The sequence below is a fragment of the Antedon bifida genome, chromosome 9 (assembly GCF_963402885.1).
Source record: "Antedon bifida chromosome 9, ecAntBifi1.1, whole genome shotgun sequence".
Lineage (NCBI taxonomy): Eukaryota > Metazoa > Echinodermata > Crinoidea > Comatulida > Antedonidae > Antedon > Antedon bifida.
In genome coordinates this window covers 17,462,996-17,484,265 of record NC_136234.1, presented here as the reverse complement: position 1 = coordinate 17,484,265, position 21,270 = coordinate 17,462,996, and the positions used below count along the sequence as shown (strand labels likewise).

The 21,270-nt window shown below is 34.3% G+C and overlaps 3 protein-coding genes across 3 annotated transcripts; 2 read left to right on the top strand and 1 right to left on the bottom strand.

Moving 5' to 3' along the window:
- Nucleotides 1–2,360: 2,360 nt before the first annotated feature.
- LOC144853035 (transmembrane protein 26-like) lies at nucleotides 2,361–5,421 on the top strand. The gene is made up of 4 exons (XM_078711098.1): nucleotides 2,361–2,822; nucleotides 3,442–3,619; nucleotides 4,095–5,280; nucleotides 5,326–5,421. The coding sequence occupies exons 1-3, from the start codon at nucleotides 2,563–2,565 to the stop codon at nucleotides 4,815–4,817; spliced, it is 1,161 nt and encodes a 386-aa protein (XP_078567224.1). The 5' UTR covers nucleotides 2,361–2,562; the 3' UTR covers nucleotides 4,818–5,280; nucleotides 5,326–5,421.
- Nucleotides 5,326–11,889, bottom strand: LOC144853034 (signal recognition particle subunit SRP54-like). The gene is made up of 15 exons (XM_078711097.1): nucleotides 11,849–11,889; nucleotides 11,336–11,721; nucleotides 10,968–11,144; nucleotides 10,757–10,861; nucleotides 10,402–10,468; nucleotides 10,230–10,287; nucleotides 9,576–9,726; nucleotides 8,767–8,915; nucleotides 8,513–8,613; nucleotides 8,036–8,122; nucleotides 7,625–7,698; nucleotides 7,221–7,329; nucleotides 6,592–6,762; nucleotides 6,263–6,358; nucleotides 5,326–6,172 (listed from the first exon to the last, which is right to left on the bottom strand). Exons 2-15 carry the CDS (start codon nucleotides 11,411–11,413, stop codon nucleotides 6,048–6,050), a joined length of 1,548 nt encoding a protein of 515 aa, XP_078567223.1. The 5' UTR covers nucleotides 11,414–11,721; nucleotides 11,849–11,889; the 3' UTR covers nucleotides 5,326–6,047.
- An 82-nt stretch (nucleotides 11,890–11,971) lies between these two features.
- On the top strand, nucleotides 11,972–19,939 carry LOC144851943 (pecanex-like protein 4). Its single transcript, XM_078709612.1, has 10 exons — nucleotides 11,972–12,033; nucleotides 12,455–13,225; nucleotides 13,521–13,688; nucleotides 14,247–14,794; nucleotides 15,299–15,402; nucleotides 15,527–16,010; nucleotides 16,365–17,631; nucleotides 17,824–18,016; nucleotides 18,404–19,849; nucleotides 19,880–19,939. The coding sequence occupies exons 2-9, from the start codon at nucleotides 12,552–12,554 to the stop codon at nucleotides 18,653–18,655; spliced, it is 3,690 nt and encodes a 1,229-aa protein (XP_078565738.1). The 5' UTR covers nucleotides 11,972–12,033; nucleotides 12,455–12,551; the 3' UTR covers nucleotides 18,656–19,849; nucleotides 19,880–19,939.
- The last annotated feature ends 1,331 nt before the right edge of the window (nucleotides 19,940–21,270 follow it).

The window sequence follows — 21,270 nt, the reverse complement described above, 5'->3', positions numbered from 1 at the left end:
GTAAGTTGAATAATAAATACTACCTGGAAGATAAAAGTGATTTCGTGTTGCCATTATTTCTGTATTGATTTCGATTGAAGTCCACGGTGTACAACTGTGGCCTTACTCACCTTCCTCTACGAAAGTCATCCGTAGAGGAACAAAAACCAGAAGTTTCGTTACAGTATTAATGTTCTTACGCTATGTAAATAAGGTAATAGGGTTGAAAGGGTTTTAGAGATATTGTACCGGTACACGTACAAAGCAAATGTATTTTTTAGGATTTAAATTTGGTAGGCCCTAAATAGAGATTCAAAAGAGGATTTAAAGTAGAACATTTTTTAAATAAGTATGTTGATATCACAAAAATGCTACAATTAATAATAATATTTATGTAATATTAACGACTAAATATTAATTATTTTAACGGCATACGTCCTTTAAATTGGGAGCACATTGTACATATCATATAAAATCCCATAGGCATATAATACGGCTTTACAACTTTGAAACGCCGGTTCTCGTCAGATCACAGAAGTTAAGCAACCTTGGGCCATTGGATTCTCCCTCGTGGAGAAATGAAAGTTGAGAAACACTCTGAGCTGCTACTGGTGTACGTTGGTAGTGGTGCAGACATCTTAGAATTTGCAGCTGCTGAGGGCTTGCGATTGGACAGGATATGGTGCAATGAAGCTATAATATACACGATTCTTGTTCTGGTTAGAGCGTGGATGGGAGACCATCTGGGAATACCGGGTGCTGTATATGATGGGGTCCCATTAGGTATTTAAAATCGACAGCACCGTTGACTCTCATGGTAGCCCCTGCCTCTAGTGCTTTAAATAGTCTTGTTTTATCCATCATTCAGAGAATTTAAAACTATATCCACATCGTTGTTTGCAACAAACGTCGGCCATAAACACAAACAAAGGCATGGAAGCAGCATACTCATGTATACAAGACATAAAGGAAAAAAAATGAAACTATGATTAGGCCTATTTGTTACCAACACATTAATTCCTAACATTGTGTCTGTCAGCAGAAAAAACTACCACCATGCACTGTTCATTATAATGTATATTTATTATGTACTAGCAACTAATAATACAATATACTACAATATATACTATAGGCCTATGACAAGCTTTAAATAGATTGTATTTTTACCAAGAGGTAGCCTATCCTACTACAGGACCCCAATACTACAGGACCTCAACGGAAATAAATGGTAAAAAAGGTAATTGGTTTTTTGGGGCTATCCTGGTCGAAATCAACGTAACTGTTTTATTCTTAATGTTCATAACTGTATTCTGCTGCTTACTTTTTAACTGAACGCTTTTTAATATTCTATTGTCTTTTTAATAACTTGTATTTTTAATGACTTTTTAACTATGGTACTGAACGGTATTCTGTTTTAATGCTGTATTTTATGCCATTTTTAAACCATTTTAAAGCCATTTTTTAACCATCATTTTAGACATTTGCATTGTTTTAGATTGTTTATAACATTTTTTCCTTCTTTTTAATTGTGAGTCTCAAGTTTTAACTTTCTGTATTGTAACATTGTCATGTAATCATGTATTGTATGTTGATTTTGACCGAATAAATGAATGAATGAATCCACTTCTGTGTTGGGCTTTCGGCCCATGGTTTGCTCTTGGCACGTTGCCAATTTTCTAATAAATATGATAGTTTAATTATACACACCGCTACCAGCAAAACTCTTAGAATCATCTGAGAAGAATTAATGCCGACCGACTTGTAAAACCAACTCATATTTATCATTTATAGCTAATACTGTACAATGGAAGTATAAAAAACATTAAGGCCCATTTACACTAGGACGATAACGATCGACGATAAATATATAAGCATGCATTTTTTTTTACATAAAACAAAAGAAATTAGAAAGGTTTTTATTCTAGAACTATAGGATAACCATTTATGCTGTCTTTGATAAAAATGATATTTTTAAAATTCCAATAAAATGACGTCATGATAAATAAAAACAATAAAATCGTTGTATTGTCACGATATTATTGCTCTTACTAATCATTACGTAATTTGATTGGACGTGTGAAAATATGTGAAAATATCATTTTCAACAATGGAAGCATGATGGTTCTATAGTTCTAGAATGAAAAGTGTTTATATTTCTTAATGTTAGTGCACACCCGGATTCTGGATCATTATTATGTTTATTGCTATATTAATGTTGTTCATTTTTAAGGTCATTTTAAAGTAGGCCTAGTTACGTCATGTTTCATTCATTGTGCGCATACACGAATTATTATTGGGACGTGATTCCGATTTCTCGGTTTTGATGATGGTATTGTTTTTTTAAATCTGTATTCCTCTGCATTATATCCTGTTTATGTAAGTCTTTCTCCTTCCTATAGGTAGGTAGTCGCAAATGGAAAGCTCTCTATAGACGTTTAGTGTTCATTGATCAACTGTGACGACGCCTTATTATTACAATTGAAGAATTGTATAAATAAAACACATGAGTCTATTCAATTCTCGTTGTGCTTAGCCGGGAATTATTAATCGTAGAATAATAGATAGAAGTATCTACCACTAGGCATGGTTGGTAAAATCAACGAGAAGACAAACATGGCGGGATCCATTTCAGGAAAAGTGCTGAGAAAAACCGTTATATCAAGACAATTTGGCCAAGGACTACTCGCTCGATTGATCTTCACGGCTCACGCAACACTGTGTGTTTACCAGGTTGCGTTTTTCGTTGAGGAGCCTTACATTTGGTTTTTCATGTTCCTGTTGGGAGCTATGTACGTTGAGTTTATTTTCGTCGCTGTTATTCGTAAAGGAAAGGAATGGAAATGGTATAGTACAGTATTTTAATTATAAACCTCATAACCTAGAATAAGTTACTCTAGAACACAATCACGTAGTTTCTAAAGCTTGCTTTCTATTATGACGCAGTGACCAATGACAAGCGCCAATTTAAATAACCCATCCTTTGTGATTGGTCAAATCACTGTGCGTTGCGCTTACGTCCTTGTGTTGCTAGTGGGAACCAAGTTTTAGCTATGACTCTAAACTGCTGTTATTTAAAGATATATTGTCCCCCGAAACAGGAAAAATGAAGATTAATTCAATCAGACTTTGAATATGTTATTTTGTAGTTCTAATAAAGTTAATCACTTCCGTAGAAAAGAAAGAAAAAATGTTTTCACTTATAAAATAACATAATAAATGCTTAAATTCAACTAAAAATCCATTGGCTGGCAGCCAATTTTACCATTTTTAATTTATATTACATTTATTCAGGTAAATAAATTTTGTTTAGATCCAATTTTTGGTCAAAGTGGATAACTATTGTGGGACATTAACATGGCATATTCAACAAAAAAATGTAAACATTATTGTTTATTGCAATACATCTTTAAGGCTTGCTGGTAATACACATTGTTAATAACCAGTTGAAAATAATTCATTTAGGTTTTTTAGTTGTGTCCTCTGCTACCTGCTCGTGGTTATTCCCGTTTTATGGATCTTAGAATTGGACGTGTTGTATAGTCGTCTGGAAATCAGAACGACTGATGACGATGATTGCGGAATATTGAACTCACCTGTCGACAATAGAACCATAGACTTTATATTAGTCCTTGGTTTGGAAGTAAGTACTTACATAAGCTGTTCTTATTTTTCTTAACATCATCTGTTATCCTCTAATTCGATATTTTAAAACAATACTAAATGTGTACCAGATTTGTTTCGTGGGGCTTTTTTTTTTGTACATATTTTTGATCATGTGAAAATCATAAATTTGTGTATTAAAGATGTATTGTCCCACATTTGTTTTGTTGAATATGCCATTTTAATCTCACATAATAGTCATCCACTTTGGATTGAACAAAATGAATTTACCTGAAAAAACTGTAATTTAAAGCAAAAAAATGTCAAATTGACTTCCAGCCAATGGATTTTTGGTTGAATTTAACAATTTTTCCCCGTTTTTTTTATACGGAAGTGATTAACTTGATTAAAACTACAAAATAACCTATTCAAAATCTGATTTAATTAATCTTCATTTTTCATGTTTGTGGGGGACAATATCGAAATATTATCATTTTTTTCCTTTCATGATTTAGGGTACAGGGGAAAACTGGTCGTTGATTCTTCAACAACTATTGATATTTGTACTCATAATGGGACGTTGGATTCTTCCACGTGGAAAACTGACGAATAACGAACACTCTCAGCTGCTTCTGGTGTACGTTGGTAGTGGTGCAGACATCCTAGAATTTGCAGCTGAGGGGTTACGTTTGGACGGTATACGGTGCAATAAAACTATTATATACGCCATTCTTGTTATCTGGACCGGTAGCCTTTTTCAGTTCACATTGCCGTTGACGAAAACAGCTAGGAATCCTGTCAAAAACTCCGCAATTAATAACTTAATTAAACAGAAAGAATCCGTAGCTAAATGTTGCGGGACGGAGATCTGGGCAATATTGGTTAGCATTGTTGTGCAAGACGGACCGTTTCTCGGTGTTCGGCTGTATCTCCTGCTTTACAAAAAAGTTATCAACGAACTGCTTCTGTTTTTCACGTGTAAGAACATTCTAACTATTGTACTGCAATTGAAGAGAATGCGCATCTTGTTCATGCAACGCCGCGAACTGAATCGTAAGCGTTTCGACGCGGTCGTAGTACGAGAATCTAGAGGTAATAGAAAGAACAGAGACACACCCGAAAATAGAGGCGTTACGGAGATTGAGCTACCAGAATCAACAGTAGGGACCACAAATAGCATAAATGGGGAAACTAACTTAACGTATGAGGCGGAAAACAAAACTATATTCCAAATTTAGAAGAGGAACTGGAATAAAGGTATAAACCAGCACATTTTCCAGAGTCCGAAAATGTTTAAATGACAGAAATTGAAAAGAAATTTGAAATATTCTGAAACACTCAATTTAAAACTAAAGAAAATCGATTTCATAATATGTACTGTATTTTAATATTTTACAAGACTGTATTTACTGAAATTAATTAAAATGTATTAAAATTATACATTCCGTGTGGAGATTGTTTTGCTAACATATCACAGTCGACTTCACAATTATGACAAATAGGCTGTTGTCTATATGAGAGTATTATGGTAACAGCATAGGCAGATCCTTGAGGAAATATTATTCTATGGTTTGATTACTGCAGTAAGGTAACATTTTACTGCACCAACTGCAGTAAATATTCGTATTATAACACAGTATAAAGAAATTCTTGGTTACTGGAATAACGAATTTGCCAAGGATACTTATTTACGTTATATACGTTAAAAATATTTTCATATCATAAAATAATCTGTATGAAATACAGACTATATCTTGTTGTATTCAATTGGCATTTCTTTTAAATTTGCTTTTGTTAATGTATACGGTTCTATGTATTCTAATAAAAACTGAATAAACACCATTCAAATATCTCTTTCTTTGTTATTTACTTTCAAAATAACGGCTTTGTTGAATTGAGGTTTGTTATTCTATTGATTAACCTAGGCTACTGTGCTGCTTTCATACTACAGTATAAAGCACAATATTATTACACGGAAATGTTTGTATTAGGTACTATATAAGTCAACCATTATTATCGTTTACCTCTAGGCATCAAAAGGGGCCAAATTCAGTTATTCATTTCCATATATCATATTACAGTGGGTCTTTAGTATTCTATGCCATTATTCACCATACATAATAATAATCATTATTAAATTTATATTTTTGTTAATTATTGATAAGATGTATCTCAACAAAGTGTATTTAAAAATTCATAATAAATCAACAACAGAAAATATAAATAAAAACAATATTTTCAATAAGGAAAAAATTAAAATAACCGTAAGGGTGTATCGTTCAGATGCATTAAAGTCAACTCCCCAAAAACTGGACTCGTTAAATTATCCATTTAAATTCTTAATATAAATGAATTTCAAACAATTTTTTTCTTCAGAAAACCGGATGTTTTGGCTAGCCCAAGGGTGTCCAGTTTTAGGAAAGTTGTTTGTGTTATGTAGTTAAAATTTAAAATAGTTATTTTTATTATCATTTTCCTCCTCCACCACCGCCGCCGCCACCCATCCCTCCCATACCACCCATGCCGGGTAGTCCACCACCCCCAGCACTCTGTTGAAACTGTTTCATCATGTTTTGTAGCCCACCCATTCCACCTGGAAAAAAAGAAAATATAAAAAATTTCATTAACAAAATCTATAATATTGAAAAATTAAAATAATGTATGAATCTCGATGATTACTTACCAATTTGGTGCAGGATGCGAGGGTCCATAGCTCTTGCAATGCTCTGGTTGAGCCTACTCATCTGGGCTGGGTTCACATTTTTAGCCATATCTCCTCCTGAAATACACAATTCAGTTTTAAAATGATTGCTCAACTTGTGTAATGATTACTTTTGGATTTTGTTTTTATCATGTAAAGCAAAAAAAACATACAAGGCAAGTAATATACTTGGCATTTCCCCAAGTACAATACGAGTTGTGGAGCACTTTAGTATTGTCTAAATTATCCATGCAGAAGCTTGTTTATGGCATAAAAAAAATAAATATTTAAAATGACTTGTACCAACCTACCTTTAAATAAGCCTTTAATACCGCCCATTTTCTTGACCATTTGAGCAAATTTACCATACTGAGTCATGAGCTCTTGGACCTCTTTGGCAGACACACCTGAGCCTTTTGCAACTCGGTTTATCCTGCCATTCTGTCTTGTAAATAACTTAGATCCTTCTTTGCTATCCAATTCTATTTAACAAAAAGTAAAGCAGTGAGAAAAAATGAATATATAATTATTAAACTTAATTCCCTCCATGTTTAAATTCCCTGTACCTGCCTAAAAGTTTCTTAGAACTATGAGTACAGTGATTTTGTGGTGTTGTCGTCATTGATTATCAGACAACAGATAACATATGAACCCAGAAAACAAGAATTAGTAGGCAAGCATTTAAACCATTCTTCTACATTATCTCATGATTCCTGTTATACAGTAGAGTCCTCCTCCAGTAGACCCCACCCTATTCATAGGACCCACCTTATTAAGGGGTCAATTGAACAAAGAACAATACACTAACACTACGGCCAACACCTATTCAAGGGACACCCCTATTCATGGGAACATTGTTGGGATCTTAAGGTGTCCCCTTAACAGGGGATGTACTATATGTTAACATCACCAATATTGCTAGTTTGATGATCCTAATTACCTTCATCTGTCATACTGTCCATGATTGTCATGAGTCGTTTTAATCTTGCCATTGATTCTTGTTCACTACCTTTCGTCATAAAATCACTCCCAAGACCGGGTATCATACCCTATTAGTAAATAAGAAACATTTAATAATATTAATTAATAATTAAACATTTATCAATAAATGAATAATAAATGATTGAGCAATTTTATGTCTTTGATGATCTCTTTACATCAACAAAGAGATTTGAAGATTTAATTAAACGCACTTCCTATCAACAAACAGCAAAAGGAAACTTGGTGTAAAAAACACTCTGTCTACACTATCAAACGGAATATGATGTCATACCACTACCATATTTGGTAGTCAAACTTTTTTTGTCAAACTAGTTTAAAATAAATGAAAAAATATCAAGTTACCATTATTTGACTAAAAGGCCCCATTTTCATAATATTTTGAAACTGCTCGTACATATCACGTAATGTAAATTCACCTGAAAGAAATTAAAATGCATATATGTTTGAGGTTTACAGAAACTATGGTTAACCAGTCAATCTGAAGTGGTTGGCAATCACGCAGTCAGAAGGAGCCTAGACCAGCATTGTGCAACCTTTTTTTGATCACAATTCTCGCCATGGTGGGGCCTGTAGCGAGGCAAATTTAGTTAAATGACACTTCTAGATGCTCGGAAATGGTACTCTCGGACGTAAAATTCATGATAAACAGCACCTCATTGGCTGGAAAATTGAGTGCATCTAAACAGTTTACAATCTCAAATCAAAGTTTTTTTTTTCTTTAAGTGAAATAAATAAGTTACATAAGTTTCTTACCATGTTTCAATTTGTTTATAAGTTCTTCGTTTTCTTCTAAATTCAGTTCATTAACTTTATCAATTAAACCATGAATATCTCCCATACCTACGAAATTCATAAAATTCATATAAAACTGATACAAAATTAAAATAACAGTTATTACAATTAATAAGTTAATAAAGATGGCATCAAATATTTGCAATGCTAAATTCACAAACACAAGCAGACTTTTGCTCTGTCTACACTATCAAATTTTATGTGATATGACCATATATGGACATGATGCTATATTTGGGAATATCACTACCATATTTGGGCACATCACACTTTTTTTGTCAAATCAGTATGATAGTGTAGACAGAGCTTTATACTGTATATTGCCTGCGTGCAAACAAACACTTAGGAGAAGGAAATAAACACAACAGGCCCAACTGTACCCACCAATGATACTGTGACCATGGTAGGCCTACTATAGAAAGCCTTCATTATTCTTACCTAAAAGTTTACTAACAAATGGCGTCGTCTTGAATTGTTCAAAATCATCTATATGTTCTCCTGTACCAATGAAAATGATGGGACTCTTTGTTGCTGCAACTCTAAAAATTAAATATAATTATAAATAAGTAATAAATAAGGCCTCTTTCCTTACCACACAAACCCTATTACCAATAATACTACTAAAATAAATTGACAATTCTTTTTGAAAAAAACAAACAAGACAGAGCCTTATAATAAAATTGTTTACTTACGCACTAAGAGCACCGCCTCCTTTTGCGTGTCCATCTAATTTTGTGATGATAACGGAAGCGACATCTACTTTACTTTTAAACGCACTAGCTTGTGATTCACACGCCTGTCCAATCGTGGCATCCATCACAAACACAATGTTGTCTGGATTCTGAAATCAAAGCAATTTTCAAATTTATTTATTTTTTTATTTTATGTCCATGTGGCAAAGGATTACCAATAGTAAATTAATCACTGTCCTATCAGATAAGTGGTAATCCCCCTTTGTGAACCAGATCACCAAGGTAACCTTCTACTCGTCCCGAGTGATGAACTGGGTTTGTTATAACTGTGTACACTGGACATACGGTTTATAGTCCTTATCTGAGAAGACCAGAACTAGGATTGAGGACGGCCTCAAACCCTCGCTATACTGTTGGCTCTTTAGGTATGGTAAACGGCGCCCCTGCCTTAACCTGCTAGGCCATTTGACTCCTATATTAGGACTTCATTCCTTAAAATTTTTGAAAAGTTGCCATCTGTTATAGCCCTCCCTCTGTACCATTGTGATTTGGTTCGAATTGGCTAGAATATTTTGCTCCAAATTTACTGAATCTGTTATATATCTACAGTAAATAAGTGTTAACAGCTATCTTAATTTGCGATAATGCATGTACGTCACCATGCCAGTTGTTATTTCCAACCAGAATTTACAGGCTGCCAACCACTACTACAATATTATTATTTTACAAATTATTAAAAAACATAGCATATTGAAAATGCTAGTCTCATAGATAAGATAAGAATGTTTAACAACTATAATATAACTCACCACTGCATTAGATACTTGTAACATTTCTTCAAATAGAGAGTCTTCCTGTTTATGTCTTCCACTCGTGTCAACTACAATAATCTCAAAGCCTTCTTTCTTAAATTTCTCAACTCCGTCTGCTGCTATCACTACTGGGTCAACTTCTGTGTAACTAGAAATGTCAAAAATAATTAAGAATTAATTTATCTTCAAATGATTAATTTAGTTTATCTTGAGTATAAGTGTGTACTCATTTATTTAGGATTTTAATGTATTGTGACAATCTTAGGTTACATTCATTTATTAAAGCACTGTCTACTGTACACTATTAAACTAATTTGAACAAAATTGTGTCCAAATATGGTAGTGATATGCCCAAATATGGTAGTGATATTCCCAAATATGGTAGTGATATGACATCATCATGTCCATATTTGGACACATCACATTTGTCACATAAAGTTTGATAGTGTAGACAGAGCTTTTATTTAGGTTACTCTCATTTATAAAGACAAGTTTTTTCTTCTTTTTATTTTTTTTAATTACTTTAAGCATTAACCACCTGTCCACATGACAAGACTAAAAACTATAAAATATTAACAAAACCAAATATTAAGGTTTTTTCAAGATTTAATGTTACATTATTCTATTTTAAATTACATTATGTCATCTCACCTTCCATAAAAGGGTATCCTTGCTTTTGTAGCATTCTGTTTTAGTTGATCAAATGCACCTAGTTTAAGAGGGTAAAAAACAATTATTACAGAATAATATCACTTAATATATTAATAATTGCCACCCTTTATGATATTATGTACACAGTATAAAGGTAAACATTTAAACATACCTGCTCTAAAGGTATCAGCACACACTAGACATGACTTCCAGCCTTTTTTCATGTAATGATAAGCCAACTGAAAAAGAAGAGAAAACCGAATGAACTACAGAAACATTACAGTACTTTAATGAGAAATTCACTGTTTGTACAACAAGAGGTCATCATATTTCATTTCTAAAAATGCTGGTGATGATGAGCACAGTATTACAGTATTTCCAGTCTGTATCTTGTATTATTTCAGGGGTTCTTTTTGCCCAAATGTGGGTACACTCCAGGCTTTTTTTTAGGTTACATATTATTAAACAAAGTAGTTCACTCATCCACTCCTATTAATCTAATAATGAAAACATATTTGCAATGTAACCTTTGTACAAGTTGTCGTCTTTCCACTTCCCTGCAAACCAACAAACATAACAACATTCTTCTTTCCTTTTGTTGGCGTCCATGCTTTTACACCGGGATCAACAAGCTGAAAAAAAATGTGAATACATTTTAAAAAACAATCTCTTTGAACATAAAGTCTATTCATTTAGATTACTACTAGACTTGGTCCACCACCTGAACCTCATTATTACCTTGACGAGTTCTTTAAAAACAGCAGTCTGGATCATTTTTCGTTTATTTAAACCTGCTGCCATTTCGTCAAAATCAATGACAGACCGAACATTTTTCCTTAGCTGCGAAACTAATTGAATATTAACATCTGCCTCCAGCAAAGCCCGACACACTTCTGTCAGCATAGAATTTAAGGCCTAGAAATAAAATAATATAAAACTTTAAAAGATAGATTGATTAAAACAATTATTGCACACAAAATATTTATGCTTATACTGTATTCCTCTATACTGTATTCCTCTTACGTAAGTTGTGATGTACTGTACGGTGTAAAAATTCTACTGAGCTTTAAATTAATTATTGAGATTTCTAATTACGATTTACTTACATTTTCGTCAATAATTGTTGCATTACTTAGTGACTTCAAAGCCGAGGTAATCTTTCTTCCAAGTTCTGCTAAAACCATCTTGAATTTACAATTTTGTCACTTCTTCTTAAATCTTATTAAATAAATTTAGTAGGCAAACTTAAAATAATCAAATTGAACCTAAAAAATAAAAAATGGGCTCCAGATGTTTAAGTTAGGACTTAATGGTCCAATTTGCTATGAGATGAGATCCTGCCAGAGCTAGCTCTATGTTAAACTTAAAGCTAGGCCTAGAGCATCCACAACTGTGGGTAGGAGACGAACGGTTGCCGACGTGTTCGTCGTCTTCACCACGGACTGTACTTTCGGTAGCCTGGCTATTTACACAATTAGTCTCCAATTACAGCCTAAAAAACATTAAACAAATTATGATAATTATAATATAACTAACACAAATATCATGTTTACACGAAGAAATAGAATGTGTAAATAGAAAAGCTTTAAATATGAACAATATGTTTAGTTTTTTTATACCTTCTTTCGATAATTCACACACATCATACGACGAATTTTCGTGAAGTAGTAAAAAGCGTCATTATTGACCCCATGACCCTGAGAGAGGAAAACACATGGGACGCCCTCTCTATTCGTAAAGAGCGTCATGTTGCTTGACAGCAAAAACAATCAGGTCAAACTGAAAGATACTAAATTAAAAACAGGTCAGTTTTTGCTCTAAATGCGATTATATTAAACCACTACTTGATTATCAATGTAAAACAGAATGTGTCCTTTTTCATGAAAGACGAAAGTATTAAGAAAGAGGTTCTACAGGTCATGTTTATTAAGGTGTAATTCTTCTAGCCTCGAACCAGCAGTAGATGGCCTACTACTAGATTAGGAAGAGGCAGAACATTTGCTGTGTTGGATGTGAAGAAGATGTACGATGATGATTATTGATGTGGTGCGAAAGGGAGTTGGCAGCTAAACATCTACAGTAGCGCCCAACACGAGAAGATGTTAATTTTAAATAAATAAGGGTTTTAATTTATTATAGGCCCAAGATAAGAAACTCGAAATTATTTTCACTATTTTTAAATTGTTGATAATAATAATATATTGTTTCTTTTTTGTTATTTTCAGATTTAAAAAATGAAGTCTTTATAACCACTACGAAATGTTGTTGATAAATCTAGTTGGTTGCCATGGTTGCATCAATCATTAAACTCACCAACTCATCATGGCTACTGTCATTAACGATTACAAAAGAGAGTTTGTTGTTAAACGACTTCCTCAAACATTTTTCGGTGGCATGAAATTAAAACTTGGTTACGATGCACCAATATATGTTTACATCAACCAAGTGTTAATCTTTATTTTACCTTTTGTGATTGGTGGAATATTCACATTATTGGTAGAATTTGATGCAATAACCTATGATATTGCTTCTTATATCTATGGAAGCATCATATTTTTGTTTGTTGTACTCGAGCAACTTTTTAGCAGTTTTAATGCTCGAAACTCAAACAATGTTAGAAGACTTAATAATGTTTTTACAGAAGAAGATGAGATTGAATTTGATTCCTGCTTTGGCAGTGAAACAATTGACTTTGTACTGCCGGTGAAGAAGTTTAAAATCAACATTATTATACATTCTCTCCTTTCCGGACCTTTATGTGGAATAGGTTTATGGTATCTACTGCCCTCAACCTTAGAAAGCTTATACCACAATGCTGGCGCAACAGTGGTGTTATTTATGTTTGGGTGGTTCACCATCTGTGTTGCTCAGTATTCGTTGACCGTGACATCACCTCCGGAGATTGCCATATTTAGGAGCACAGATCCGTATGAACTTCAACCTTTGATGAGACCGTTATATGTGTATATTTTTCTTGCATTTCACGTTGTCCAATGGTGAGTGACTATTCCAACCAAGAATAACATTTTAAATGACGTAATTTCCACCTTGTTCGAGCCTTGTGGTTGTAGCTTAGAGAAAATTGATTGTGGTTAGGCGCTATGCAAAAGACAATTATTATTAACCCCAGTTCAACATACAGTAAAGGTGCCTTTCTCTTGTGAAAACATCACAAATCAACCATTTGTTTGTCTATCAAAAAGTCAAAAAAACTTTTTAAAATTGGTATAGATCTTATAGTATCAACTACAGTACTATTTTAATTTGTACTAATAACTTGTTCTTTTGCAGGTATGATGACAGTTACTTATTAGTGAACCAGATCCTGCATGTTGTGTTCATATTCCTGCCTCTTCTGTGGTCACTAGCAGTTCTTCCGCCATTGGACGCTCTCTTGTTGTGGTTGATGGAACAGTGTCTCAGTATTCTTGGTGGATCTCCTGTTGCAGGTGATCTTAGGTAAGTTTCAGGTATTAGTACCCCTGTGTGTACTTTGTGCACTACCTGTCTATTCTACTGTATACCAAATATACAGTATGATAGACTCACTGCAGCAGTGTATTACAATTGCTACAATCAATCATGAGTACAAGAACATTGCAAAATGGCAGAAAGAGGAGAAAAAATGATGATGTATTCAGATTTAGAATAAAATACAAACATGGAAATTGGCTTATTGAAACTCTCCAGAATATGAATATAGTGTGCACTGTTTACACTATCAAACTAGTTTGACAAAAAAGTGTGAGGTGCCCTAATATGGTAGTGATACAGTATACCCAAATATGGTAGTGATATGACATCATCATGTCCATATATGGGCACATCACATTTGTTTTGTCAGTGTTTGATAGTGTAGACAGAGCTTTATAATGTTCATCCTAGCCTATGACAATGCTACTGTACAGTTTTTGAAGACCATGCACTTTAGATACAGTAGTAAAGGTAGTAAACTGACTGGTATTGTATTGTAAAGTAGATCTTATACATACATATTTCTTTACTTTTTTCCTTTAGGTTGATCCTACTTTTTCTAGCATCCAGTCTTATCTTCATCATTATTTTCTTCACTACGTCTGTAACCGGAACAACCATTCATGCTGCTTACACTGGATATATACTCAGTCTGGATCATGCAAGTCTAGCAAATAAAATAATATCAACAATAAAGAAACCAAAATCAACCAATCAAATTACATCATCAAAGACTCCATTAGGATTTGGCTGGAACTGGGGTGTGAAAGAAGTCATATTTCACATTGTTATGCTCAGTATTACAGTCGTAAATATTATTTTAGCATATCTCAATGTAAATTCATGGAGTTTTGATAATGCAGATTCTGTTGCGAGTGTTGACCCTAATTTAATCAAGGCTCTTGGATATGTGATCATTGGATTGACAGTAATTGTTAAGATTTTTGGAAGTTTTCAGAGTGTTTACACAGTGTTTGGCATGTGGAGGAACAACCTATACCCGCATAGTATCTTTCAGATGGAGAAATATTCAAAGACTAAGTCGAGATTGAAAATATTAGCTATCATGCGCAGAATAATTCTTGACTTTAGTAAGTTTTATGTTACTTAATCATGTACAATGCATCAGGCACCCTTTTGTTGACATTTATTTCTTTAAGCCCAAACTTGATGTGACAACAAAATTGATGTGCCCATATTTGGGCATATCACTACCATATTTGGGCACATCACACTTTTTTTTGTCAAACTAGTTTGATAGTGTAGACAGAGCTTTATACTTGGTTCCCTCTTGAGTTAATCCAGAACCATGATGATCGGCAAACAAGGAGACGATACTCCTCTTTTCCAATAGTGTGCCAAGTATACTTTATCATGCAGTGTATGTATACGGGAACAACAGTTTTATGTCCCATCCGAAGAATGAGGCAATGAGAGTAAAGTATCTATGACCTATGACTCCGCTAGTCTATCACTTACCATTACGCCATACCATTAGTGCCATCCAAGCATACATACATATATTTTACAGTTATGCATTAACTCAATAGATACTCAGTACAGGTAAAAGCAACATTCTTTCTTTTTGTTTCCAGTTGCACCAGTCATTATGGTACAATATTTAGGCTTAAGTTTTATGGCCGGCTCAGCTTCACATTCTTTCATTCTAGCACTAGGAATTGTCCGAGCATTAAGATGGGTTAGTAATCTTATTTTTTATTAATTTTTATCTTTTTTCAATGACATCCTAAAATGAAATTGTAGTTTTATGCAAAATTGAAACTTTCTTGTGGACTAAAGAACTAAACTTTTTTTATTCACAGGTTTGGCAGGGTACTTTTAATTCCATGGTTGAGATTTCTATTGTCCATATGATAAACCAAGCATTTGCACCAACCTCAGGCTCGTGGTATGACTTAGGCCTAGGCCCACAACTCCTACTTGTAGGCCTCATATGGAACCGTTCAAACAGTACTATAGACAAAATCTACTGCTACTTAACTGTTTTAATATCAACGCACACATACGAGAAGCAACGACCGAAACATTCCTCCCTGATCATCGCGCTATCAGCCATTTTCTTTCCGTTCATTCTGTTACTAATCTACATCACAGCGTTCCTTTCAGCACCGTTGCTCCCTTTGTTTACTCTTCCGATCATTCTTATTGGGTTTCCTCGACCAATCCGAAGCTGGCCTGGTGAGGTTGGTGGGTCAGCTAACACGTGTCAAGACACAGTTTATTACAGCCAATTATCAGCTAAGCTTACAAGAGCATTGAAGAGCTGCTGTACTAGTGGTTCATTAGGTAAGGGATTTAGTGAGATTATATACTGGTTTTATCTTATTTGAAGTATTCACATATGCTGCTTGGGTCAATATGGAATACATTAGAAAAACCTCTATTTGGTTTGATTTTTTTCACAAGGCCCTTTAACACATGTTGTAATCATACATTTGACGGAACACAACAAGCCTGAAGCTATTTCTATTACCACCAGTGCCAAGTACTGTACGTTTTTATCAGGGAGCTAAGTTAAATGGTCAGAGGTTTTGCCCTTCTCTCTGACAAACAATTTAAGAATTAAGAATTCTCAGGTGTGATTGACTGCTAGATGTTTTTGGTTTTACTCAATTCTATATTTGTTCTCAATTTCTGCAGGTAATCTAACTGCTGGTTCACATTTCTTAGCAAGATTTCAAGATCGTATTATATGGTTACAAGTTCTTGAGTGTGGCTTTGGTTTCTGCTATCTTAGCATCAAAGGTATGGAACTCCAAGAGACATCCTGCCATACAGAGGAAGCAGCAAAGATTGATGACATTTTTGAAAGATCTTTTGAAAAAGAAGGTGGATTTCCATTTTGTTTTTTCAATGAAGATTTCTTTCATGTTCTTACACCAGTTGATGCTATTCCTGTTGATACATACTCCAGTGCAAAGACGGTTTTAACTGGTCTCATTGATTCTCCAGATACTTTGAGAAGTATTGGTAAAAACTTCTGGAAAAGTTTGACATGGGTTCTGCTTCAGCATATTGCACACAGAGGACAAATGCCTGTGTCAAGGACAACATCCCCAAGTCATGTTAAAGGAATCGATAGAGGATCTGTGAATAGTCGGACAGTACTAGTGGATGTCAATGGAAAGATGTCGCAGAATAACGATGAGAAAGACAGTGGACGAGCTACTGGAGAAGTGTCAAGACCTGTTACGGCATCAAGCCATAAATCACGGAAATCTCTGGCATCTTCTTGGGGAAGTTTAAATAGCTGGAATGATGATGATTCCCTAGATAATGTGGCATTTGAAAAGTCTGGGAATAAGATTCCATTGTCAAACATTTCTTCTGTTAAGAAAGAACCAGTGACTACTATTCCTGGTGTTGTTGACAGTGCTCTTGATGATGATTTAGATGACTTTCTCAAAGATTTTGCTACAGGACTTCCACCAGTTGATACTGGAGACCTAAATATCAAAAAGACTGACACTTTCTCTGGTGCTCCAATGGGTTCGATAAAGTTAGCAGGATCAATTCAGTTCTCTTCTCCACATTCCTCTAAGCTCAGTCTTCCTCTAAAATGGCGTGACATACCGTTGGAGTCACACCAGATCAGCAACCTGCTCTGTGATTTCCCAAAAGACTGGTACAGACATGTCATAGAACATTTAGATCTTTCTTCTGGTGTGCCATCTGCATCTGTTGTTGATGAGATCATGTCTGACGAGGCTCTTACTTCTATTTACGTCCAGCTTATTAGTGCAATATTCTCTGTGGTGAATGTTCTTGGTCTATCGGGAGTAGATTTTGTCAGTAGAGGGCCAATGCATGTGTTTAAGGTGTTCAGTGGTGACATTCCATGGTCTTTGAGTTTGGATTGGCTAAGTCAAGATGAGGAACTATTCAATCTGGTTATTAAGGCCTACCGGTAAGCAACCCATCCTATAATTACTAAATTTTTAAACTATTCAAACTATAAATAACTGGGTAATTAATGCAGCTTTTAGGAATAAATAATAATAATAAATAGGGCTTGTATAGCGCGTTATGCAAAGCCTCAATGTGCATAACAAAAGAACTAAAAAGCGGAAAACTAAGAGAAAATACCTGTTTTTTACAGATTTGCGGTGAAGATGTCATTCGATGAAGTCGTGTATGGTGAAGCAAGTGACAATGATGAAGTACGAGAGTACCTAGAGGAGTATGACACCGAGTGCTACATGGGCCTAGAAGATGACGCAGGTTGGGCAGAGGCTGTTCTGCAAGAGAAGCCTAAATTATTTTCTATGGGTTGTGACACTAGTAGCCATCCTGTAGGTCTTTGATGGATATATCTTATCTGGAGCTAAAGCTCTGTCTACACTATCATCATATATCACTTTATGTGACATATATGGACATGATGATGTCATATCACTACCATATTTGAGCATATCACTACCATATTTGGGCACATCACACGTTTTTTGTCAAACTAGTTTGATAGTGTAGACAGAGCTTAAGATCTTGTTTTAACTATTGCATGCAACAGAAAATAGGTCCATGTTTAACTTCCATTTTTGTTGTATTTTCATAACTATATTCTCCTTAACTTGTTGCTATTGATACCTTTTAATTTATAGAATGTCATTAATGGCCCCTTTCCTCTTATTTTTGTTTACAAAATTATTTCAATACTAACTTTTTTTATTCCATTACAGCCCATTTTCACAAGTCACATTTTGACTCGACAACCAGTGATGATATCCATTGGGCGCCTTAATGGAGAAATCGTACGCGCACTCTGGGCATCTCTTGCGATGGAGCTGTTCTACTGCACCAACGATGATGAAGAGCGGTACAGCATTCAAGCCCACCCGTCCATCCTGCGAAACTTGACCGTCCAAGCAGCAGACCCTCCTCTTGGCTACCCCATATTTTACTCGAAACCAATTAATATTCCAACATTGTGATTATATAGTTATGGCAGGCCTTGTCTTTTGAGATGAGGGAAAGGGAAACACTTAACCTAATGTAAAATGAGGTGTGGCATTTAAAGCACACTTACTGTATACCCTTTTCACATCTGCATAAATTGTTTATTTGTAACAAGTTATAACACAGTTTGCTCTCCTGATTTTGTACACGTTTTTACACACACATGAGTGGACCCTGAGAAATCTTGGTTGCGCACTATTTGATTGGTCAGGTTAATACCATTCCTTGTGAAATCTTGGCAGATGTTCCGCAAAATTGTCTTCACTCTATGCAAACCTGATTACAACTTGTTACTTTTTGAAGGTGTGAAAAGTGTATTACATTTGGTAAACTTCACAACCGCAATTTTCAAAAGACGAGGCTTGGTTTGTGTCAAGCTATTGGTTTTATTTTTTCAGTTGAAATTAACTTTTTTTTTTCTAAAATATATACTGTTGATATAAATACCAAAGGAACCCAGTTTCCATAAGGGTTGTATGAGATCATTTTAGAATACTGCGATATAGAAGGGGTCTAAAAAATAATTTTTTCATTTTATACTAATGTTCTATTGTAGAAAAAGAAAAGGTATGATATAGAAGGGAAGTGTATGTAAATAAAATATATATTACAGTACATAAATTTGATTTTAAATATATAATTGTTAAACTATCAAATCCGTCCAAAATATTATTAGTATATAGTATTTTAGTTACTGGTTAACCAGCATGTCCGTCCAGCAAAATTAAAATATTTAATATATGTTTGATAAATGTATTTTAAAGATATATGGAAGAAAGAAAAATTAATGTATATATTTTATATATTTCATAATGATTTTTTAACAAATTTTATATTCTGTATTCTAAATATTACATAAGAAAAATGTTTGGTATATATTTGTAAATAATTGTTTTAAGTTATTGTAATAAAGGTAAGCATTTTGTCCGTCCTCTCATCCACCATTTAAAACAGGGATACAAGTCATGTGATAAGTCATATGATTCAAACCAGAGACTCAAGGAAACCTTAGGGCTTTTCACATGAAACAGTGTCGTAATTTATAACTCTTTCACAAATTTAATTTTTGACAGAAATATTTTCAATAAAATATTTTGTATTAACAAAATAAAAATAATGTTTATTACAATTTATGGTTTGAAATGTTAATAAAGTATTGGTAAATACAAGTTTAAACCAGTTTTCTGTAATGTAACCAGTTTTCTGTAATGTAATCTTCTATTTGCTTTGACAAACATTACTTTATTTATTATTAACATCTAGTACCATCTAGGTCGTGCCCACAGATGGTTCTTGAATACACAGTAATTTCAGCTTTAAAAAACTGCCGATTTTCAAATGTACATACTGCAGGACTATAATACATTGTCGTTTACAGAAACGAATAAATAGACACGATGATTTATGTAGTCAACTAAAATTAGCACCCTGGGAATTACTTCCGAAAGAGAAACTTGTCATAAAATGAGTCCACATTTTTTATTTGGACTCATTTAAACATCTTTTTTTTTATTTAATTTTTTTTTCAACCTGTATTCGATCTCGTAAATTTTATGTTTGCCGCCATCAATTTTAAAAGAAATTGAATTTATTATTTTCATCGCAGGTGTACGAAACGGTTTGGTATGCCGTGCGTTGTTATGCAAATGAGTTTGTGCAGGTTTATTATGGGAAGATGGTATGTTAGTCATTCGCGGTCAACACGCTGCACACTGTTAAATGTTGATGTTGTTAATCTTTACATTAGAAGATTTTTCAAATCATGTAAATAAAACATTTTCCGGGCGGGAACCTAGCAGCTCTTCTCTTTTGGTTTGCAAACGTAATCTAGAAAAGAACTCCATGTGGAAAAGAAGCCCACCCAAGACTACTAAAAATGAAGGAGCACATGGGCTTCTTTTCGAGGTTTTATGGCAGTCTATAATGAAAAATAATTCCATGCAACTTTGTTTCTGATTGTAAAAAAGGTCCACTTGTTCAAAATATCTCTCTTTCAAAATCAAAGAAAAAACAATATTTATTTTCAATTCCAAAAAAAAAAAAAAAAAAAATATCCGTAGAGGTTCGAACCCAATCTACTAGAGCTGAGAGCACCCAAACCTGAGCATTACCCGTTACTCCACAAAGTAGTACATGACTGAACAGCTGACAATAGTCTATTTATACGTGTATTACGTAATACATCATTATGTCATAAGTATCCTATTAACCTTGTAAAAACCAAAATGACCGGTTAGCTCAGTCGCCTGAGCGTCGTGTTGACAACACGTATGTCGTGGGTTCGATTCCCACGCTGGTCGGTGGAATAGAGTTAAAGGTATGCGACCACTGTGTTTGGGGTTCACAGAATTATACGTCCCCCTTTCCACCACACATCATGAGGCGACAACATCAATGCATCTGGTGATGTGCTGGAAACGACCCCAAAAGGCTGTGGCAGGGCCTTAGTGCTGAGGCAGGGAGAGCACATTTAACATCTTTTTTTTTATTTAATTTTTTTTTCAACCTGTATTCGATCTCGTAAATTTTATGTTTGCCGCCCTCAATTTTAAAAGAAATTGAATTTATTATTTTCATCGCAGGTGTACGA

What these genes read in the sequence shown, in the direction of transcription:
- LOC144853034 (XM_078711097.1), bottom strand. Translation starts at nt 11,413, where the DNA reads ATGGTTTTAGCAGAACTTGGAAGAAAGATTACCTCGGCTTTGAAGTCA. An exon ending in CAACAATTATTGACGAAAAT is followed by an intron (nt 11,145 to 11,335) that starts GTAAGTAAATCG and finishes TTTTATTTCTAG; the next exon opens with GCCTTAAATTCTATGCTGAC. An exon ending in ATTTGTTAGTAAACTTTTAG is followed by an intron (nt 8,123 to 8,512) that starts GTAAGAATAATG and finishes TGAATTTCGTAG; the next exon opens with GTATGGGAGATATTCATGGT.
- LOC144851943 (XM_078709612.1), top strand. Translation starts at nt 12,552, where the DNA reads ATGGCTACTGTCATTAACGATTACAAAAGAGAGTTTGTTGTTAAACGA. An exon ending in CCTGTTGCAGGTGATCTTAG is followed by an intron (nt 13,689 to 14,246) that starts GTAAGTTTCAGG and finishes TTTTTCCTTTAG; the next exon opens with GTTGATCCTACTTTTTCTAG. An exon ending in GTGACACTAGTAGCCATCCT is followed by an intron (nt 18,017 to 18,403) that starts GTAGGTCTTTGA and finishes ATTCCATTACAG; the next exon opens with CCCATTTTCACAAGTCACAT.
- LOC144853035 (XM_078711098.1), top strand. Translation starts at nt 2,563, where the DNA reads ATGGTTGGTAAAATCAACGAGAAGACAAACATGGCGGGATCCATTTCA. An exon ending in AAAGGAAAGGAATGGAAATG is followed by an intron (nt 2,823 to 3,441) that starts GTATAGTACAGT and finishes TAATTCATTTAG; the next exon opens with GTTTTTTAGTTGTGTCCTCT. An exon ending in TATTAGTCCTTGGTTTGGAA is followed by an intron (nt 3,620 to 4,094) that starts GTAAGTACTTAC and finishes TTCATGATTTAG; the next exon opens with GGTACAGGGGAAAACTGGTC.